Source organism: Xiphophorus couchianus, chromosome 13 (genome assembly GCF_001444195.1).
Source record: "Xiphophorus couchianus chromosome 13, X_couchianus-1.0, whole genome shotgun sequence".
Lineage (NCBI taxonomy): Eukaryota > Metazoa > Chordata > Actinopteri > Cyprinodontiformes > Poeciliidae > Xiphophorus > Xiphophorus couchianus.
In genome coordinates this window covers 17507449-17526280 of record NC_040240.1, presented here as the reverse complement: position 1 = coordinate 17526280, position 18832 = coordinate 17507449, and the positions used below count along the sequence as shown (strand labels likewise).

The 18832-nt window shown below is 37.7% G+C and overlaps 1 protein-coding gene across 1 annotated transcript in view; it reads left to right on the top strand.

Annotated features, from left to right (window-relative positions):
- Positions 1–5313: 5313 nt before the first annotated feature.
- The window catches only part of osbpl10a (oxysterol binding protein-like 10a), an 86159-nt gene continuing 72640 nt past the window's right edge, over positions 5314–18832 (top strand). The window contains exon 1 of the mRNA XM_028035314.1: positions 5314–5906. Within this exon, the coding sequence (XP_027891115.1) occupies positions 5653–5906 (254 nt within the window). The 5' untranslated portion in view covers positions 5314–5652. The remainder of the gene's footprint in view (positions 5907–18832) is intronic.

Below are 18832 nucleotides of genomic sequence, written 5' to 3'. Positions count from 1 at the left end.
CTGACAGCTGCTTCAGGACAAATCCTCCTTCTCCCCTTCTTCTTCTTTTTCTTCGGAGGTTCCTTTTCAGGAACGCGTGTGGATTTACAACGAGAGTTCTGACAGATTTAATCAATTAACACAACTCTTCGTCACACTTTTCAGGCTTTGCGGTGAAGGAAGGTGAAGCATGATGGGAAAATCAAGGCATCAGAGCGAGGAGATGTTCATCTTTAAACCAAAGCCTTTCCTTTCCTCAGTTTAACTCGTAGAATCCCTGTTACACTGCCTTACTATTAAATACTCCTTGAACCTTACGCCACAATTTATGTAATAGACTAACGAGTAGTAGTGCATAATCAAGAAGTAAAGGTTTTCACATATTTTGTGAAAATGTTTTTTACGATTTCTTTACTCTTACACTCCAAGATGGAGTTAGGAAGAAAGCAGGGAGGAATTACACTGAAGAAACACAAAATCTCACCAAGTATTTTTGTTTAGTTTCTAGCACAAATATCTTAGCACAATTGAAAAAAGACAAAACTAAGTAACTTCAGCAAGAAATAGGAGCTTGCTTTAAGTAAATAATTCCTTAATATTGATCAAAAAGAGTATTTGTTGACCTATAACATGGGACAAAGGCATATTATAAGTGTATTTAATGCTAGTAGAACTAATACTTTTAAAAATTTATATTAAGAAATTACTTAAAACAAGCTCCTATATCTAAATGAAAAGTTACTTATAAGTTAGTTTGACCTAACTTATAAGTAGGTCAAACTAACTTATAAACCTATAAGTTAGTTTTTGCAGTGTAACACAAAGAAAGGAACTGCAAACTAGAAACACAGATCTAAGAGAAATAAATCCAAACACAATAATAAACTAAGAAACTAAAAACAACAGATTTAACTAATATGGCAAGATCTATAGAACATAAATAATCAATAAGAACATAATCAAAATGTGGAAGAAAACCCAAATATCCAAGGATAGTCGCATTTATTGCTTAAAGATTATTTTTAAAAAGTACTTTTAATCTGACAAATGCATCTAATTAGAACGCATACTCCAATTTATTGAATATTACAATAAATAAATTATATTTAGAGTCAAAAAGAGAAACTGCAAGAGAATGAAATTCATGAGATGCCACCTGAACGTTCATGCCACGGTCATGTTGGGTCTTCTTCTATAATCGCTGCAGAGCAGACATGCGGAGGAGGAAGATGAGGGTCGGCCTCAGCCAACATAAATCTGAAGCAGGAGGAAATTGGACGCATACTGAGTCAAAGAGCTGGAGAATGAACTCATTCATGTTTTAGAGGTCTGCTTCAAGGACAAACTCCTCGGAGTCTTAAAGCAGCATGTTCCTTTTCAGCAAAGTCACGATGAGAATACCACGGCTGTTTTAAAGACTCTGAAATATTTAACATCGTGGCTGGCAGAGAAAATGAAGGTTAAAAAATGATTAAAGATGAGGAGACAAGAAAAGTGAGATGATTTAACAGAAGACAGTTTCTTGTGGCTTTATTCAAGTGCATTGGAAACATGTAAAGTAATATTATTATTACAAAGTATTTGTTGCTCAGCTTTTGTAAGTCTTCAAACACAAACATGGAGCCTCATTGCAGTTAACTCTGAACATGTTTTGGAAAACCAAGCGTCAGGTTAGCAGAACTCTAAAGTAAGACCAGAATTAGTTTGAATGCTCACATTCTCACTTTATGCAGATTTCTGTTCAGCAGGAAGCTCTATACATGTGAAAATACGTCTAAAACTAGTTCAGCACTAGTTCAGCAGCAGTTGTTGTTAGATGAATGAAGTTGTCAGTGTTTAAGTTTGTCCTTTATTTAATGACGCAGGATGTTCTTGCAGCTGGGAGGAGATTAATAATCACACAGATATCTGTCAGCAATATTGAATTCTTGCCAAAACTTTCTTCTCAAGTAAATCCTCTGCATTTTATGGCTTTGACTTCTTTCTTTTGGCTTTAAGAAATATGAATTTTGACTCCGGAGTCAGTTTTTCCTCACATTGAAAAACTGTGTGCTGTCCAAATGTGCTGTCCAGAGTGCAGTTTTTTCATGAAAGTAGAAGTAATTATATCTAATCTATTTAGAGAAAAAAATGTAAACAGCAAAAAACAAAAAAAGTTAGAGTAAATTGGTTGCACATGTGTGCACACTCTTGCACCAGAACTTTGCTGAAACACATTTTGATTCATTTGGGTCTTTGGTTTACGCCTATGAACATCCAACATCTCTACATGTCGATGTATGTCTCCTCTGTCTCACAAACGTTTTTTGGGTCTTTCAGATTGTGAGGACATCTGTTGTCCACCTGGTCATCTTCAGGTCACCTGACTGAAGCTTCACTCCTCTTCAGGTGAAGCAGTTTTGTTGATTTGGGAGTCTGCTTGGACTCACTGTGATCCTTCTTCAGCTTCAACTGAAGAAGGTCAAAACTGAGTAGTATTTGGAACTGTTTATAATTTTAGCCACAGTTCCATCTTATATGTTTCAGTTGCCATGTTTTATTGCTGAGTCTGATCTAACTGTGGTCTTAATGTAAAGCATTTTGGTGCAGTAACAAGCTATCTGTTAAAGTTAGGGGCGCACCAATTACAGTTTTTGGCCGATCGCCGATTACCGATCTTTAAAGAGCCTTAAAGAGCCTGATTCCGATTTGGGCCAAAACCAATTTTTTGTCTGAAATGTCATTAAATATGACAAGAAAGTCACTGAAATGGCAACAGTGAGGTGACTATTGTTAACTGCTAGCATGCAGACATGACCTGGTGGGCCGGTCTGTCAGTCAAACCTTTCTCACAGCAGAGCAGAAGAGGAAGTGGTTGAGTTTTAAACATTTCCAGAGGTAGAAAATATCTGCAAGTGAAATCAGCTCCATATGTAAGTAGCAGCCGACCACAATATCTCAAAATTAAGAAAATCAGCTGGTTGATAAATCGGTGCACTCCTAGTTAAAGTGCTTTGTAAATAAATTGACATTGACTTATGATCATGAGCTGCCACCACCATGCCTCACAGTGGGTATTATGCTCTGGTGGTAATAGCTTGGTTTTCAGTGCTAAGAAAGATTTTTATGCGTTATTTTATGAAGGTAGCAGAGCGTGTGCAAAGTAAATGGATATTTTAACTAAATATGAGGAAAAGAGACTCTCTTGAAGGAAAGATGCTGACATGCAGATGGTGTGGAGGAACATGAATAATAATACTTGATGACCTCAGAGACCAAACGCTACAGAAGCCAAAAAAAGAAATTAAGATTGAAAAGGTTTTCAGGAAATATGTGCTTGTATAATAGTGAAAACTTTTAATATACCACTGGACAATGTGCTCTTATGATTAAATGCAGCTGACTCCAGCCTGACTCCAAGCACAAGCTTTTAACAACCATTGACTCTGTGTTGCCTGGAGAGATGTGGGTTTTTTTTACTCAGTTTTATTGACCTCTGTGACTGCGTCAGCTGATGCACAGCAGAATATATCCGTCTATCTAAGAGTCCTGCAGCGCTTCATCTGGTAGGCCTTCGATTTCTCAACACAATGCCTGCAGTTTTCCAAGAGCCTGCGATGCTCCTCTGTCCGGCTCTCATTAGCATGACCTTTTTATTCTGGTTGTCATGGCCGTGATTGTGCCAACGGGGACGAGCGCAGGTTGATACCTGGAGGATGAGGCTTTTAGAGTTTCATTAATGCAGGGAAAATTAATTCATTGCTGTGGTGTTATGGTGCCACAATGTAAAATTTAGAAAAATCCAACCTTTAAGGTGGTATTAGTAGGATTAGTGGGAAGGAATTTCATGTTTTAGCCAAACTTGAAGACTGGAAAGACAAGAAAACTTGACTGTCAAGTGAGACAGATGTATAATGTTCATAACTCAGGAAATGGGTTCAATAAAATTGTTACTGTCAAGGCCAAATAAAGACCCATCTTTGTCTTGACACAAAGGAAAGTGAATATAAAAACAAAATTTATATATCCTACTGTGTGTCATTGCCACAGGAAGGCACACCACCTTATTTGTTGTAACTTTCTACATCTTCTATTTTTGAGATTTTTCATTATTAAATCCTGCAGGTTGATCATTTGATTCTGTTCCTCTGCTGTCCTTTTTAAAGAGGTCTTCACCGCTCTCCTCCGCTCTGTTCTTGCTGCTAACAGCAGTTTGTCCTCAGTTATAATTCCTACACATTTAAAACATGCTGTCCAACCCAACCTGCATGAATTTTGCCTGACAATCCTCTCAAGAATGCGATTATTCCTGTTGTGGGTGTACTTTTTTCCTTCCACTTAACTTTCTATGAATTGGCTATAACCTTTCCCAGTATCCTAATTTACAGAGACACTAAAATGTGTGTTTTCTTTATCTGTAGCCCATGCAGAGGTGGACAGAGGACCCACAAATCATACTCAAGGAAGAGTAGCACTACTTCAACATATTTTTACTCAAGTAAAAGTAAAAAGTAGCCGTCCATGAAAAAATACTCAAGTATTTGGTGTAAAGATTACTCAAGAGCAACTGATAAAAACATCAGTCATTTAATATTTGACAATGACATCAAAAGAATGACCAAACTATAATTATGTGGAAATGTTGGTATTTTAAATACTAAAATGAAAATAATTCATATATTCTTTCAATATATATGTGATGAAACTTTTTTTTTTTTTTTTTAAACTGCAGGTGTGTGTCTGTGTCTTGTTAATTTTTGGTTAAAACAAGTTTCCTCTCCATTCAGTTATTCACAGTTGGTCGAGTATTCAAAAATCTTACTCGACTAAGAGTAGTGATACGTCATAATAAAATTACTCAAGTAAAAGTAAAAAGTATGGCGTAGTAAAAATACTCCCAAAAGTACATCTCTTTCCTAAAAGTTACTCAAGTAAATGTAACTAGTTACCAGCTCTGAACGCATGATAAACAAAACTGCAATAAAGGACGGAAATATTTCTTCTGTGCATATTTAATGAGTTTTAGATTTTGAAATAAGTGACAAATGCTATTGAGATTTTTCACAATATCCTATTTTTTTGTATCATTTACACGTGTTACTGAGAGAGGGTCCATGATTTTTTTTCATGAAAAAAAATCAACCCTTTATTAGGTGAAATATATTTAAATCGGTTTTCTTCTTGATAAGATGGATATTTAACAAGCATCATAGTGTAATTTGCTATTTTTTCTGGTATGTGCCGCTCCTGCAGCTGTGACAACACACTGCAGAGTTTCGGTGCGAAACGTGACTCATCTCAGGGTTTTCCTGCCTTCTTTTTTTTTTTGCTTTGCAACATCCGGGGCCGGTCCTCAGTGTGGAGTGGGAGTGTCTGCGCGCTGCTCTCCTTTCCCAGCAGGAAAAACGCTGGAGCCGAAACACTTTGGCACAGCGCACATTGCTGCAGAGGCGAGAGCAACGGCTTCAACACACCGAGGATTATGTCAGCTTCCCGTCGCATCGAGGGACGCTCCGACCAGCTGATGAACATCCACTGCCTCTGCTTCGGCTCAGCGGACACTCGTCGCTCTGTTTGCCACATGCTCTGCTGAAATCCCTCCACTACAGGCTGCTGCGTCGGCTCCATCCCCAACCTCCCTCTTCTCCTCTTCCTCCTCCCCTCCGCCAGCTTTCTGTAGTCCCGAAAGCCAGGATGGAAAAGACGCTCTGCAGTCCCGGGACCAACAGAGCCAACTCCTCGTCGTCGCCCAGGAAGCCCGCTAGTCGGAGCGGCTCGCACAGCCCCGGTTCCGGTTCTCTGGGAGGCTCGGCTGGAGCTGGAGGCGGCCGGGGGACGGTGCAGGGCAGCGGCGTGAGTCTGCAGCAGCAGGAGCTGCATGCGCGCAGGAGGCAGCTGGAAGGAGTGCTGAGCAAATACACCAACCTGATCCAAGGCTGGCAGAACAGGTAGGCGCACGGACGCAGCTGGGGGGCGGAGGTGGACACTGGATCACTCTCGGTTCATGCGTCGTGTTGTTATTTGCTCCGTCCACGTTGCACTTTTTGCCCACCACGTCACTGTGACATGGAGGAGGGCTTTAGAGGAGAGCCCGGGCATTTACAGGCAGCTATAAAACACACACAAAACAATTTCTAACGGACTGTCGTTCTGAAAGTTTACAAAACAAACATTCTTCCTGTGTCAGAATAACAAAGAAAACAAACTAGGCTTGAAGACTAAAGCTGCAAAGTTAATTTCCTATAAAAAGTCCTAAACACTAAGTTTGTTTTCACTTAACTTTTTTGTTCTATCTTGAGAAGATAAAAATCCTCTCGAACAAAGTTTAACTAATTGCAAGACTATCCAGCAAATGAGAGGAAATGCCCTCAGCATAATTAGCAAGAGTGACTTTGCTCAAATAGTTTTATAGCCTGTTCTGTGTTAGTCAACTTTATGTTAGTCATAAAGTTTTATGAAGTCTGTTGCGGTTTAACTTTTAAAAGTTACCTAGTAATCTGTGTTTTCAGTAGTGTAAGAAGTTGTTTGCTCTGTGACCTTGAACAGTTTGAGTGTGAAATCAAGCGGGAAACTCAAGTTTTATTTCTTCACTTATGTTTTCCTGACTACCACAGAGTAGATAGAATATCTGCATTTTGATGTTTACTGAAGGCCTGAAATGTGAGAGGTTTCTGTGCTTCCACCATCAGTTTCATTGTCAGCAACCAGTAAGTTGTGCTTCTTCTCTTAAACAATAACTAGTTCCATATTTAGTTCTCAAGTGTAAACATTAGACCAGGATGATGCTAAGAAAGTGTCATTACAATACTGTTACTAAATATTGTGGAGGTGATGCTGACGAAGGTCAATCCTGACTTTCCTTACGCTTTTCTTTTCTTTTCTTCCCTTTGTTACACTTTCTGTGAGCATCTCAGTCGCTTTTACCATGCAGAGTATGAATGCATGAGAAATTATATTTCAGACTTATTCCTCAATTATTTTTGTTTTTAAAAATATATACGTTGTAAAGTCATGTACCAGTAGGCAACATCTCCCTCTTTTTGCTCACACCAGCTTGTATTCAATGGTGTCAAATTTCCACTAAGGCACATTTTCCTTAGTATCGCTGTAGTCGTCAGAAAACAACTTGAGTCTTTCGTTTTGATGGTGTGGAAAGACGCAACAGCATAGGAAAATATATGAGTTACTTTCTGATTAATTCTGCAATTGATTTTCTAAACACTTGAGAAAGCCTTGAAATGTCATTTTCACCAACTCCTTAAATATTAACCCGTTTGTTTTCTTATCCTGCAACAGCAGCTGAAGACTTTGCTTTTAGTTACGACCACCTTTAACGCACCATGAGATCACTGATAATCTGTTTTAAAAAAAATTACTAAATGGCCTTTGCATTATTTTGTCTTTAATTGCTTATATAATAGTCAGAGAATAAAAATCTAGAAGTGATAAAGGACGTAAAGGTCAGACTTTATTCATCTCTGCTTCACCCACAAACCCACCGCGAGACTCACTTCCTGCCTGCAGCACGCTTTGCATTTATTTTCTACAGGTTTTAATGGTCAGAACATGAGCCTTCAGTTTATGTTTCTACATTTACAAGCAAGAGAAGAAGCATCAATAAGGAATAATGGGTCAAATAGAGACAGATAGAAAATGCGTAATGGCAGGAAAACAGAAACGGCACACAGCAGTCACCAAGCGCTTCCCTTAAAGGGTAAATAATGTTCTGTCTTGAAAAAAGAAGCCAAAGAAGAACTTGAATTAATTTGTCAGTGCAACAAAATAGTTCAAGCTCCTCCATGTAAACAAAAAAACCTAACCTGCACCAATGAACCGGTTTAAGTTTGATATTCTCTTAAAACGTTAGCTCTACTTCGTTTTGGGTGACAGTATTTTTAGATAAACCCCCTTTTTTTCTATCTGGAGCTGGTGAATTGTTTGTTTCTGCTTCTTGGCGAGATCCTTTTATGTTGGAGCCAGAGTGGTGGCTAGACCCCATGCAGACAGCAGCCTTTGGAGGGCGAGAGCTGCCAGCTACAGGGAACATGATTAGATTGTAGTCATGGCAGGAGGCCAGTCTTGCTGCAACTTCTGATGGCACAAACCTGGTAGGTATGCACTGTCAAGGAGAAGTTACCACTGCTGCTCCAGGCTCCTGCAAGCAGCAGCTAGTACCCAGATATGTTGCCACCATGATAATGGGTCACCACAAACTCACCAAGGAAGTTTTGTTCATGCTAAAAACTGTCAGGAAACAATAAAATGCTAACTCTAATTTATTTAAAATACCAGATGTGTTTCTTTTTAGAAGTAAATTAAAACTGCCCAATAGATAGTGTTAAAATGTGTTATTTTTCTTTTAAATAGAGGGACACAGTGTTGTTTTACCTTTACAGAAATGCATAAAAGCCACTAGATAAATTTAGTTTGAGTTAATCTAGCTTATTCTGCAAAAATATTGATTGTTTTGTGTTCTTGCAGCAACGTATACAAGACCTCAGAGCTTTTTGCTTGTTTGCTGCAAATTACGCTACATTTAAAGGAGCGTTTTTGTAGTTAAGCTATGATTTTCTGCAATTTTCTCCACCAACAGAACAAAAGATGCATTTTTTGCCAACTGCATACAGTTGACAGGCAACTTGCAACAAATAACTTGCTAACAACCGGAATAATGTTTATGTGAACTGAGAAAAAAAGCCCTAAATTTTTAAAAAGGAGTTTAAACTACAGAAATGGTGTGACATTAATATTGTTGAAGACTTTAAACAGAAGCGTTTTAGCCAGACGATAGCCTAATCAGTTTTTAAACTTGCAGAAGTTATGGTTCGCCTCAATATCCACCTGTTTGCTACTTTTTAAGTCAAATAAAATTAGCAAGTTTTAGATTTTGAACCTAAATGTGTGAGTTTGTGAAAGATAAACTTCCAGTAATAAGTTGTGTTAACTTTTGATTAATTTTGTCAAACCTGTAATCGTTGAATAAACGAGAGATTTTAGGTTAGCACTTAAAAAACTGAAAGAAGAAAAAGACAGGAGTGGGAACTATTTCCCAGAATGCTTAGCGGCTTGTTTTTGTGTTCTGGGATGGAAGAGCGTCACATTGTTCTGTGTTTTATTAAGGTAAATGTTTATTTTAAAGTTTGAGGATAATGTCCTGTTCACACTAAATGTTTAATGAAATTATCTATCAAATCAGAAATTTTATTCATGCAATTTCAAACAAGAATTTAATTTATTCTAAAGTAAAATAAGTAATTATTTTAACTTGATAACGAATGAAAATGTGTGCTCTTTATCAAGGTGAGGGCAATTGTTTTCTTGCACATTATGAAATAATTATTTGATTTGCAGCATTAAGTTAAAACTCATAATTCAAGATTAATGAACTTAAAAAACAATGCTTAGAAAACTTGTTTTTTGTTGTCGAATCAACTTCATAAACTTTAATTTCTGAGTGAAAACCAAAATAATTTCCTTGTTGACTTTAATAACATTGTCAAGGCAGCAGGTGGACTTTCATTTTCAAGTTAAACCACCTTCAGATGTTTTATAGTGTGCTATGTAATTGCAGGCCCAGAGCATAACACAGTCACTACCATGTTTTACATAAATTATACGTTTGGATGTGCTTAGAAACTCAGTTTTTTTAAAAACAAAATAATCTGTGATGTCATTACTTTTATGCCCAATAGTCTCTATATAATCAATCCAACTCAAGCATTATACTAATTCAAATTTATATAAAATTCTCAACATGACATGTCAACTCACTTTATAAATGTACTCAGTATGTAGATTAGCACATTTTTATCTCAGTGCCAATACATTTGTAATACTAAAGTATTGCTTGCACTGTAGCTTTCTTTTTATTTGTAAGTTAAAATGATCAACTCCATCTGGTTCTTCGTTTTAGGCTGCTTTCTGCAAAAACAATTCGGCAAATTATTGTGCAGAAAATTTAAGGCATTGCTTTTTAAAGTGAAAGTTGAGTTGGCCTGCTTCTCCGCCTCATTCATTGACCTCAACCTGCCGAGTTTTGCCCCGATTACGATGAAACGACTGTGGCTGCTCCGCTGCGTCAGAGACAGCTGGGCTGCTTTCAGGAGGAATTATTGTCCCTCTGCTGGATGCCAAGGTGGGCGAAGTGGGAGGCTGTCGGCCTGCAGACGGAGGCAGTGGTGAGAGTTAACCCCACTTAAAAAGGCAGTTCAAAAGAAAACGTCAAAGATTGATTAAAACGCGGCGTTTGTGAATATTCCAGTGATTTTTTTGATTTTTTTATCAAAGCTTACCAAGAATTCTTACAATAATATTTGCTAACGTTATTTTGTGATTTTGTGGCCTGGAAAGATGTTTAATCAATTTGAAGCTTTTACATTTAGCTAATGTGGATCTTGTAAGATGGGCCAACACAAATTCAAAATCAATATTTATTGCAAAAAGTAATAAATCAATTAATCGTATGATAAATTAAAACAAATTCAATTATTTCCATGTGCATGATTTATCGTTTTCCTCTTTTCTTTCTCTCTCTCTCTTTTTTTTTTTTTTAGCAGAAAATGGATGACAGTTTGGTGTTTTGGTCTCAACTAGCTCTATTTTGGAATTACAGTTTTGTCTATAGAGATTTCATCATTCATTTTATTTGTTTTTTTCTGTTGTTTATTTATTTTTAGATATTTAAAATGTCTTCCAGTTCTAGTGTTAAATTTGCATTAGAATTTAAACATTCTTAAATACTGATATTTAAGAATGTGTTCTTGCATTATTATGTCATTACCATTGTATTAGTTTGAAATGGTCTCAAAACAACAATAAAACAGAGTTTTCATGCATTTCTATTCAACCCCACTTGAGTTTATGCTTTCACTTTTGGGGTGTATCTGTTTGTAGCTCTTTTGCTTTCTATCAAAAAAGTCCTGGGTTTGAATCTTTGTACATGGAGTTTAAACATTCTCCTTGCGCATGTGTGGGTTCTCTCCTGGTACTCCTGCTTCCTGCGTCCTAAGAAATGTTTTTATCAGTTGAATACTCAAAGTTGTTCTTATGATTGTGCTCATACTTAGTATTTTGTCCTGTGTGTCTCTGTGTTGCCCTGTGATGGACTGGTGACCTGTACAGAGTGTACCCTGGCCTAATGATGGCTGTAAAGAGGCGCCTAATGGATCGATGTCTGCACCATCTCTGCTTATTTTGCTAATTAAAATACCTCAGGCTTAGTCAGACTGGATAGAGAGCACCTGTTACCATCAATATTGAACTCTTTCCACCTTAAAGCAGCATTTTGTAACATATAAAAATGTTTTTTACATAGTTGTTAAAACTGTCAGAATAATATGAGATAATGTGTGACAAAAATTTAGCTCCACTGCCTTATCTCTCTATATATGTACGAAACAGCCAATCAGAGCCAGGGCAAGGGTGTTAGCAATGTACATCATCCTCATGATTGCGCTGCTCATAGCCTCTTGCTATACTACAACTGGTTCACCACACCAAAGGCTGCTATGAATGCTAAGGCTAGTTAGCATGGCTATGATGGCGGCAGATAAACAGTTTTAGCACACTGAGCAGCACGTACACAGGTTTGATTGACAGCACTAAGGTTGTTTTTGGAGTGATGCATTTCTGCAGATGGCATTAGTAGCTCAGAACTGTTACAGCACAGTGACAGTTTTAACAAATATGTAAAAAAACATATTTTTTGTAGAAATTGCGTATCGTAGCTTTAAATGGCTTGTGGGAATCTTCCTAGGATTTTCTTCCAACAGTGGTTTTTTTTCTTGCAACGCTTCCAAATGCACATCACACTTTTTGAAATTGATGTTGATTTTAAAGTACTGAAGGTGTTTTTATATGGAGAGTGTTTAAATGTGTATTAGGTGGAGGGATAGTGGAGGCACAAAAATACTGTTTGGATCATTCGGAACGTATAAATGGAGATCTCTTAATGAAGTAAAGAGTATTCTTGCTGATCTGAAGCATCCACTCTTTACTGCTTTTAAACTATTACCTTCAGGCTGAATGAACTGCAAAACAAAGCAAATTATTCTAGTCAGAACTTGGATAACCCCGGTGCATATTTGGGTAGCATGCATGAGAACCATCAACTGCAGAGGATGAAACTGTTGATTCTGTCTTTTTAATGTCCGCTGATAGAGATCACATACTTGTTTACATTTTAGATGTTGATAATAATAATGTGTATATTCTTCCAAGGTTTCCTCCAGTATATTATAAGCCTGGCAGGCCACCAGGCTTTATTTGCACCCCCACCAGGCTAGGCATTGTTTACTGATTTTTACGTTTTTTGTTGTTTGACTTTTTAAAGACTTTGTAGTTGGGATTTAGGTATTTTTATTAAAATTTTCCAATAACAGATGATTACCTAGTAATATTTTAACATTTTCTGTCAACATTAAACATTTTTAAACTCATAAACACGGTAGGCTTAGCAGGTTCTCTGAGCGCAGTTTTTGTGTTGGGACTATCACATAAAAAAAAACCAAAAAAAACATTGAAACCTAATATAGCCTATTTATATAGCATTTATATAGCATACTTTCACATGAAGTATCTCTTATAAAAATATCACAACTGCTTTTAACTGTAAAAAACAGTGTTTTAGAAGAAACAAACATTTCAGTTGCATTGTAAAAACATTTACTAGGAACTGAGCCACATCCGAGCAAAGACTTTTGCAATTGTTTAAAACATACTGTAAAGGTATTTATTTCCTTTTCCAGCGAATGTCTGGTGGCATGTTGTTTGGGCATTGATGCAGCTCTCATAATTAAGCAGAGGATTTCTTTGGAGCAGCAGATCACAGCAGTTCGCTGTAGTGTGACTCATGCAGCCTTTTTGGCTTCCCTCTCTCGCTGCCTCATCCAGTTTACACCACTCAGAGTTTTCAGAAGAAGTTCTGTGAGACTTTAATTTAAAATCCCTGCTCTGGTCGTCATGGACGCAGCTTTGAGCCAGGCATAAAACATCTGAACATTGTGTTTTGTTTAGTTTTTTTTTTTGCAGAATGAACCTCCTTTTTCTGTTAAGTTTTTGCTGAACAGTTAACATAAATTATGCAGGATTTCCGTTCTGCAGCTTCTGTGTGATTTCTTTTTTCTTTTTGCAGTAAAATTAGTTCTTTCCTTCCCACACAGAAATAACGGAGTGTCCCGCTGTGGCAATGTACTGTAGCAGTGCTGCGGAAGAGAAGGAAGCTGAGGCTTTATGAAACTGTATATGATCTGGGCTTGATGCCAACGTATGTGAGCGGGGAAGGGTACAGAAAGGTGGAGGGAGGAGAGCAGGAAAAGCTGCTCCTTCCTCTATGTACTGACAGGGAGATGATGTACTGATCTACACCTTGATGCAGAATACCTTGGTTACTTTCTATTCCACGCACATGAAATGACTCTAATATATTTAGATGGTTTGATGTTCTGTGAACATTTATTCTAGAGCAACTTTAACTGTGTTTTACCTGACAGATTGTGGTTATTTTAAGGCGAAAGAAGGGATTTAACAGATGGATTTCCTCTTAAGTGGTGATACGACCTGACATGTCTCAATTACAAAGAGCCTGAAGGCGATGAACCGGCTTTATGGGAAATATTTCTTTCAGTGTATCCACCTGCGCCAGTGACGTGGCCTCAAGACGAATAACTCTGTGGATACAAAGAGCTAACACTGTCTCAAACCTCCTGGAATTGTCATCTGAACCAAAACCTGCAGTCACATCGGGAAAAAGTATCTCTTAAAATCCCTGAAGCGCCAGTTTACCTCTGGGTTGTGTAAAGGACTAAGATTAATTTACCCTTTTTTAGGGCATAAAAAATCTGTTTTATTTTAAACTGGTTGAAATGAGAGAAAAGACTTGAATAATCAATAACGATAATCAGTGTGTAATACTAGGTCAAACCTATAAAACTATTACTTTTTTGTTAATGCTGTGGTTTTAAAAGTAATCTAATCCAGTTATAAGAAATCCTTTCCCCCATCCCACTATTGAATATATGTTACATTTCTTTGACATACAAAAATACACAGCTTGAAGTAAATAAAGTTCCAGGTTCACATTTCTAATCATTTGATATTATAGCATAAGTAATATTATCTCCAGTTAACTGCTCGTCATGCACCAATACTACATGCAACGCTGCAGAAATGTTTCAGCAATTAACTAGTAATACTGTTTGTTAAACTCATGGTAAGGTATGCAGACACTCGGTCTGCCCCAGTTTATGCCAAATGTTTGGATGGCTTATCCAGCTGCGCTATTTGTGATTCGTTATTTGCAGAAAACTCGTCTATTGACGGATTTGTTTTTCATAGAGCATATCTAAAATATTTGAAAGAAAACTTGGGAATTTGAAACTGCTTGGCACAATGCTACTTGCCTTGTCAATCCAGGAGCACCATTTATTTTCCTTGGCGCTTTGACTGTACAGAGAGGAGACGAGGAATACTGTAAATGTTAGCATCTGTGGTTTCCTCTGCACGTATTAATGTATATTATATTATATTTGGTTCTTGAACTATTAAAATAGGAAACTATGAGAATTTTTAGATGGGTATTATACACTGTATGCAGATTTGTATGTGATCTTTTAGCCTACTTCATGCTGTAAGGCAGGTTCTGTTTAAGTAATTTCTTTATTTTAAAGATTTGGTAGTTTTCAGCTTTTGAAATTCAACCAAACAGCGGTTGTTCCCAGTTAATATACGATTTAATGAGCTTTTTTAAAGAGGGCCGTGTTAGTTTTATAAGTTTTTGCTCTCAGGAAGTGAAATCATGTGAAGACTGATCTTTACATTTGCTTTGTCTGTTTTTATTTCCTTCATATCTAACTGGTAATTAGGCGCTGTAGTGTTTTAATCCCATGTTTTTTATTTTTTACTTAGAATGTTAAAGAGCTTAAGCTTGCATGTTAAAATGTTGTGCTTATGACTTCGCTTGTCACAGCAGTTTTAGGCTCATGTTTTTCCAAACAGATGAGAGGAGAAGTGGCCGTATCTGGAGAGTCTGCTGGTCCCCAGGTGTTTAGCATTTAACGTTATAAACAGCTAATATCTAAAAGTGCCTGCAGCATTTAATAGTGGAAACCTGTGAAGGAGATGAGCCCAGGTTCATTTGGAGGGATTAGAGATGTTGGTCACGTTTCAGAGTGCATCATGTAGGGAAACACGGGGTGTGTGTGTGTGTGTTTCATGTGGCATGCAGACCTGAGTGGAGCTAATTCTGCACTGCGTGGGTGGACATTTGTTAGCATGAAGTGCTGTTGTGTAGTGTAGGAGATGTACGTCTCTGTGCAGAATCGGTATAGATACCAGGATCTTCTGGGCGCACACTGCTGTCGGGTTGCTGGTGCTAATTCTAGGTGGAAGAACAAAAGAATCACAAAACATTCAGGAGGCTCCCTTGTAAGATTTGTCGTTGATGCAAATAACTCAAGCATAGATAAATTATAATTTATTAGATTTTTGCTTATCTGCCTTTGACATAAGATGTTCATGTATTGATTCCCGTGTGTAAAATCCAGGAGTTAAAGCAGTAAAATCTAAGTCAGCTATATGTAAACTAAAAAATAACATGATTGAATGTAGCATAATGTCATGGGTTCCTATGAAAGTGACTGAAGAGAAGTAGCAACAACAGTTTGTATTTATATTAATTGGTAAATAATAAGTAATAGCACATTTGCTGGAAGATAATTTGTTCATTTCAACTTTCAGACTAGAGCTGCGCAATACACTGATATATCAATGGTTACAATCGGGGCGCCTGCATGATATTATCGGAGGGAACACACAAAACTGTCATCGCGCCTAATCCACACGAACGCAGTCGGATCTCCAACACGCATAAACCGCACAAACCTAATCCACACAAATACGATACAGTAACGCAATGCACATGGCACAGAAACAGCAGATCGGATCCACATGCCACACGATGCTTCACACACAATGCAACACACACGCACTTTACACTAAATAATAAAGACAGAAAAGCAAAGCCTACCCATGTGATCTACAGGAGGAGGAGGAGGATGGAGATTCCCAGGTTCAGGTGGTGTGACTCAGACTTCCTGAGGAGGTGAAGCGACAATGTTTGCTTTGATCAGATTCAACTGTTTAACTCTCAGTCTAGTGTGACCCTGGGGAAGAGCGCGGCAGGTGTCACGGTCGATCAGTGGAGAAGCGTCAGCGCTTCAGTTCCCGAACAAAAAAAAAACCACGTGAAAGCGCAGCTGGATCTCACAGAAAATAAAAAGTTCACGCAGGGTTCACTAGACCCCCTCTTGAAACTTTGTGAGGGTTAAAAGTGCGCTTATTCAGTTTTAGCTAGCTTCACTGCATTTAGCTTACAGAACAAGCGCCAAATAAAAGTTAACTGACCAGCAACATTTAGGTATAGGACGGACATGTGCCCACCCCCACAGACACACCCAGATGTGGGCTAGATATTTTTACACAAGAGACAATTTTTATTTCTTTCCACAATTTTGTGGATAGCAAAGGGGAAATCAGTAAAAAGTACAATAATTATAATTTAAAAAAAATTTTACTTAAAGGAAAATCTCAAGGTACACACAGTGCGTACAGCCGTACAGCTGCAGGCGTTGCTGGTTACAACGCCGCAACAAATCGCTTGAGTACAGATTTTTGTTTGGCTGTTACAACATGGACTTCCACCTATTTACACTTCAGGATTCGCAGATTTTCCAACTCGCAATTTTTAATTTAGAACATATCAAAATATTCAAAAGAGAATGTGAGAAGCTGAAATATGTCGATTCTTCACAAGCTGCTGCTGACTGGGGTTTGAAAAGCAGCCAATCCAGGGAAACTTCAACTACAAATAAAACAAGAATGACATATATTGCTATAACCATCGTATTTATAACCAAAGTACTAAAATAAAGTTGTAAACCTTACAGCACAGTTTTGTCCAATTATTTAATGTCTGGCTTGATTTTTAAGAAATAATGTTACAACTAAACTTTTTGTGTTTGAACAGTTTAATTATTAAGAAAAAACAATCAATAATAGTCAAATATATAACCGATTGTTCAGGAAAGTTATCTGTATGCAGAATGTCCTTTTGTGTTGTGTTGTGTAAATGTTTATCACCATCTACTGGCTCAACGTTGGTATTTTAATTTTTCTTTCCTTTTCTTTCTGCATTTTTTTCTCTTGTTTACAAGAAATTAAAAGTATTATAATTATTATTACGCTATTAATTTTCCATAGCTACTGATATAAACATTTAGGAGAGGACGATTGCTATAACCATAACCAACGTATTTATGACCAAAGTGCTCAAATAAAGTTGTAAACCTTAGAGGAGAGTTATGAAGTTGATGCAGAACGGTTGCAATAATGAATCCTGTGGAGCCTCAGCTCCTTTAGCGTAAACACAACGACGGTTGTGTGTCAGTCAGGATTTACCTGGTGGAGGTTTTGTGGCAGTGATGGAAGCTGGTGTGCAGTTTTAGGATAAACTCCATCCCTGCAGGCTTTCTGTGATTATTTGACTCTGGGTGTAGTTGATGCTGATTTGTTCTGCAGAACCGGACTGCAAAATTTTGATTGTGGCTGAGAGCTGCTTACGGTGGTAAGAAGCGGAGACAGAATCAGGAAGCAATGGAAAATATTTAATATTTTGTAAAAATTCTGTCTTTCGCTGATAAAAAAGCGTTTTTCATGCACAATCTGGATTTCTGCTACTGTTTATGAAATGTGAGCTGGTATCCAATCACGTCTGTGCATATCAAAGAAGATGAAGCATTTGTAGCTCTCACAATCTTCTTTTCAAACATCTCATCACATGAAAATGAGGCTTTGATCATGCAGAATGTGAGGTTCCTGAATCTATGCCTTCTTAAGTAGTCGAGAGCATAGGGAGCACGCAGAGGATGAATCAGTCTGTTTCAAATGCACTCAGGACTGCTCTCCTTTGATTAAAGCTGTGAGGTAATGCAGCTCTCCTGTGAGACTCTGTTGTTGATAAAAGGAAGAATACTTATAGAGTTAGCTCAGCGCCCTGGTCATTTTAATGTCTGTTTTGTCTTTTGACGCCCAACTCCAGGAATTCACTGCATCACAAGTCGCTGTGGACGAAAATACAGCAGAAATTCATTGGAATAAGTTCAGCGTTCAGTTATTTTGTACTGGAAAGATCGAACTGTAGCTATTAGTAAGTGATTCAAAGTTGGTAGCAGGTGTTTTCTTTATTTTCAATTTAAAATGTCCGCCTGGATATTTTTGCTTATTTTCATTGTATGCCGTTCTTTAAATGTCCTGTCTGTAAATATATTTGCCCATTTATCCATAACAACTGGAACTTTCAATATCTACCAAGTTATTTTCACAATTTACCGTCTATCAAAAGCGTGCCCCTCAGATTCATTTCAGTCCCTGCTACAGCGGGAGTGAAATTACCGTAATAACCTGATATTGGCTGGGAAAGCGCAACATCTCCCCTTTTAGAAACCGTTGGAATTTTTCAGTTAGTGCAAATTTGGCTGGATCACCAGCGCTTTGTTTAGGACTTAAATGCAGTCAATGTTTCCCAGGGCCAGGAAAGGACTCAGAAAATCTCAGACTGCAGAGATAAATTTAGCAGTCGATTTAGCAGCGATCGACCGATTATAGTTTTTTGGCCAGTCACAATTACCGATCTTTAAAAATCCTGACCTGCTGATTCAGATTTTGACCGATACCATTTTTTTCTTTGTCTGAAATGTCATTAAATATAGCAAGAAAGTCACTGAGTGGGCAACAGTGGGGTGACTAATGTTAACTTTAAATGTGCAGACATGACCTGGTGGGCCGGTCTGTCAGTCAAACCTTTCTCACGGGAGAGCAG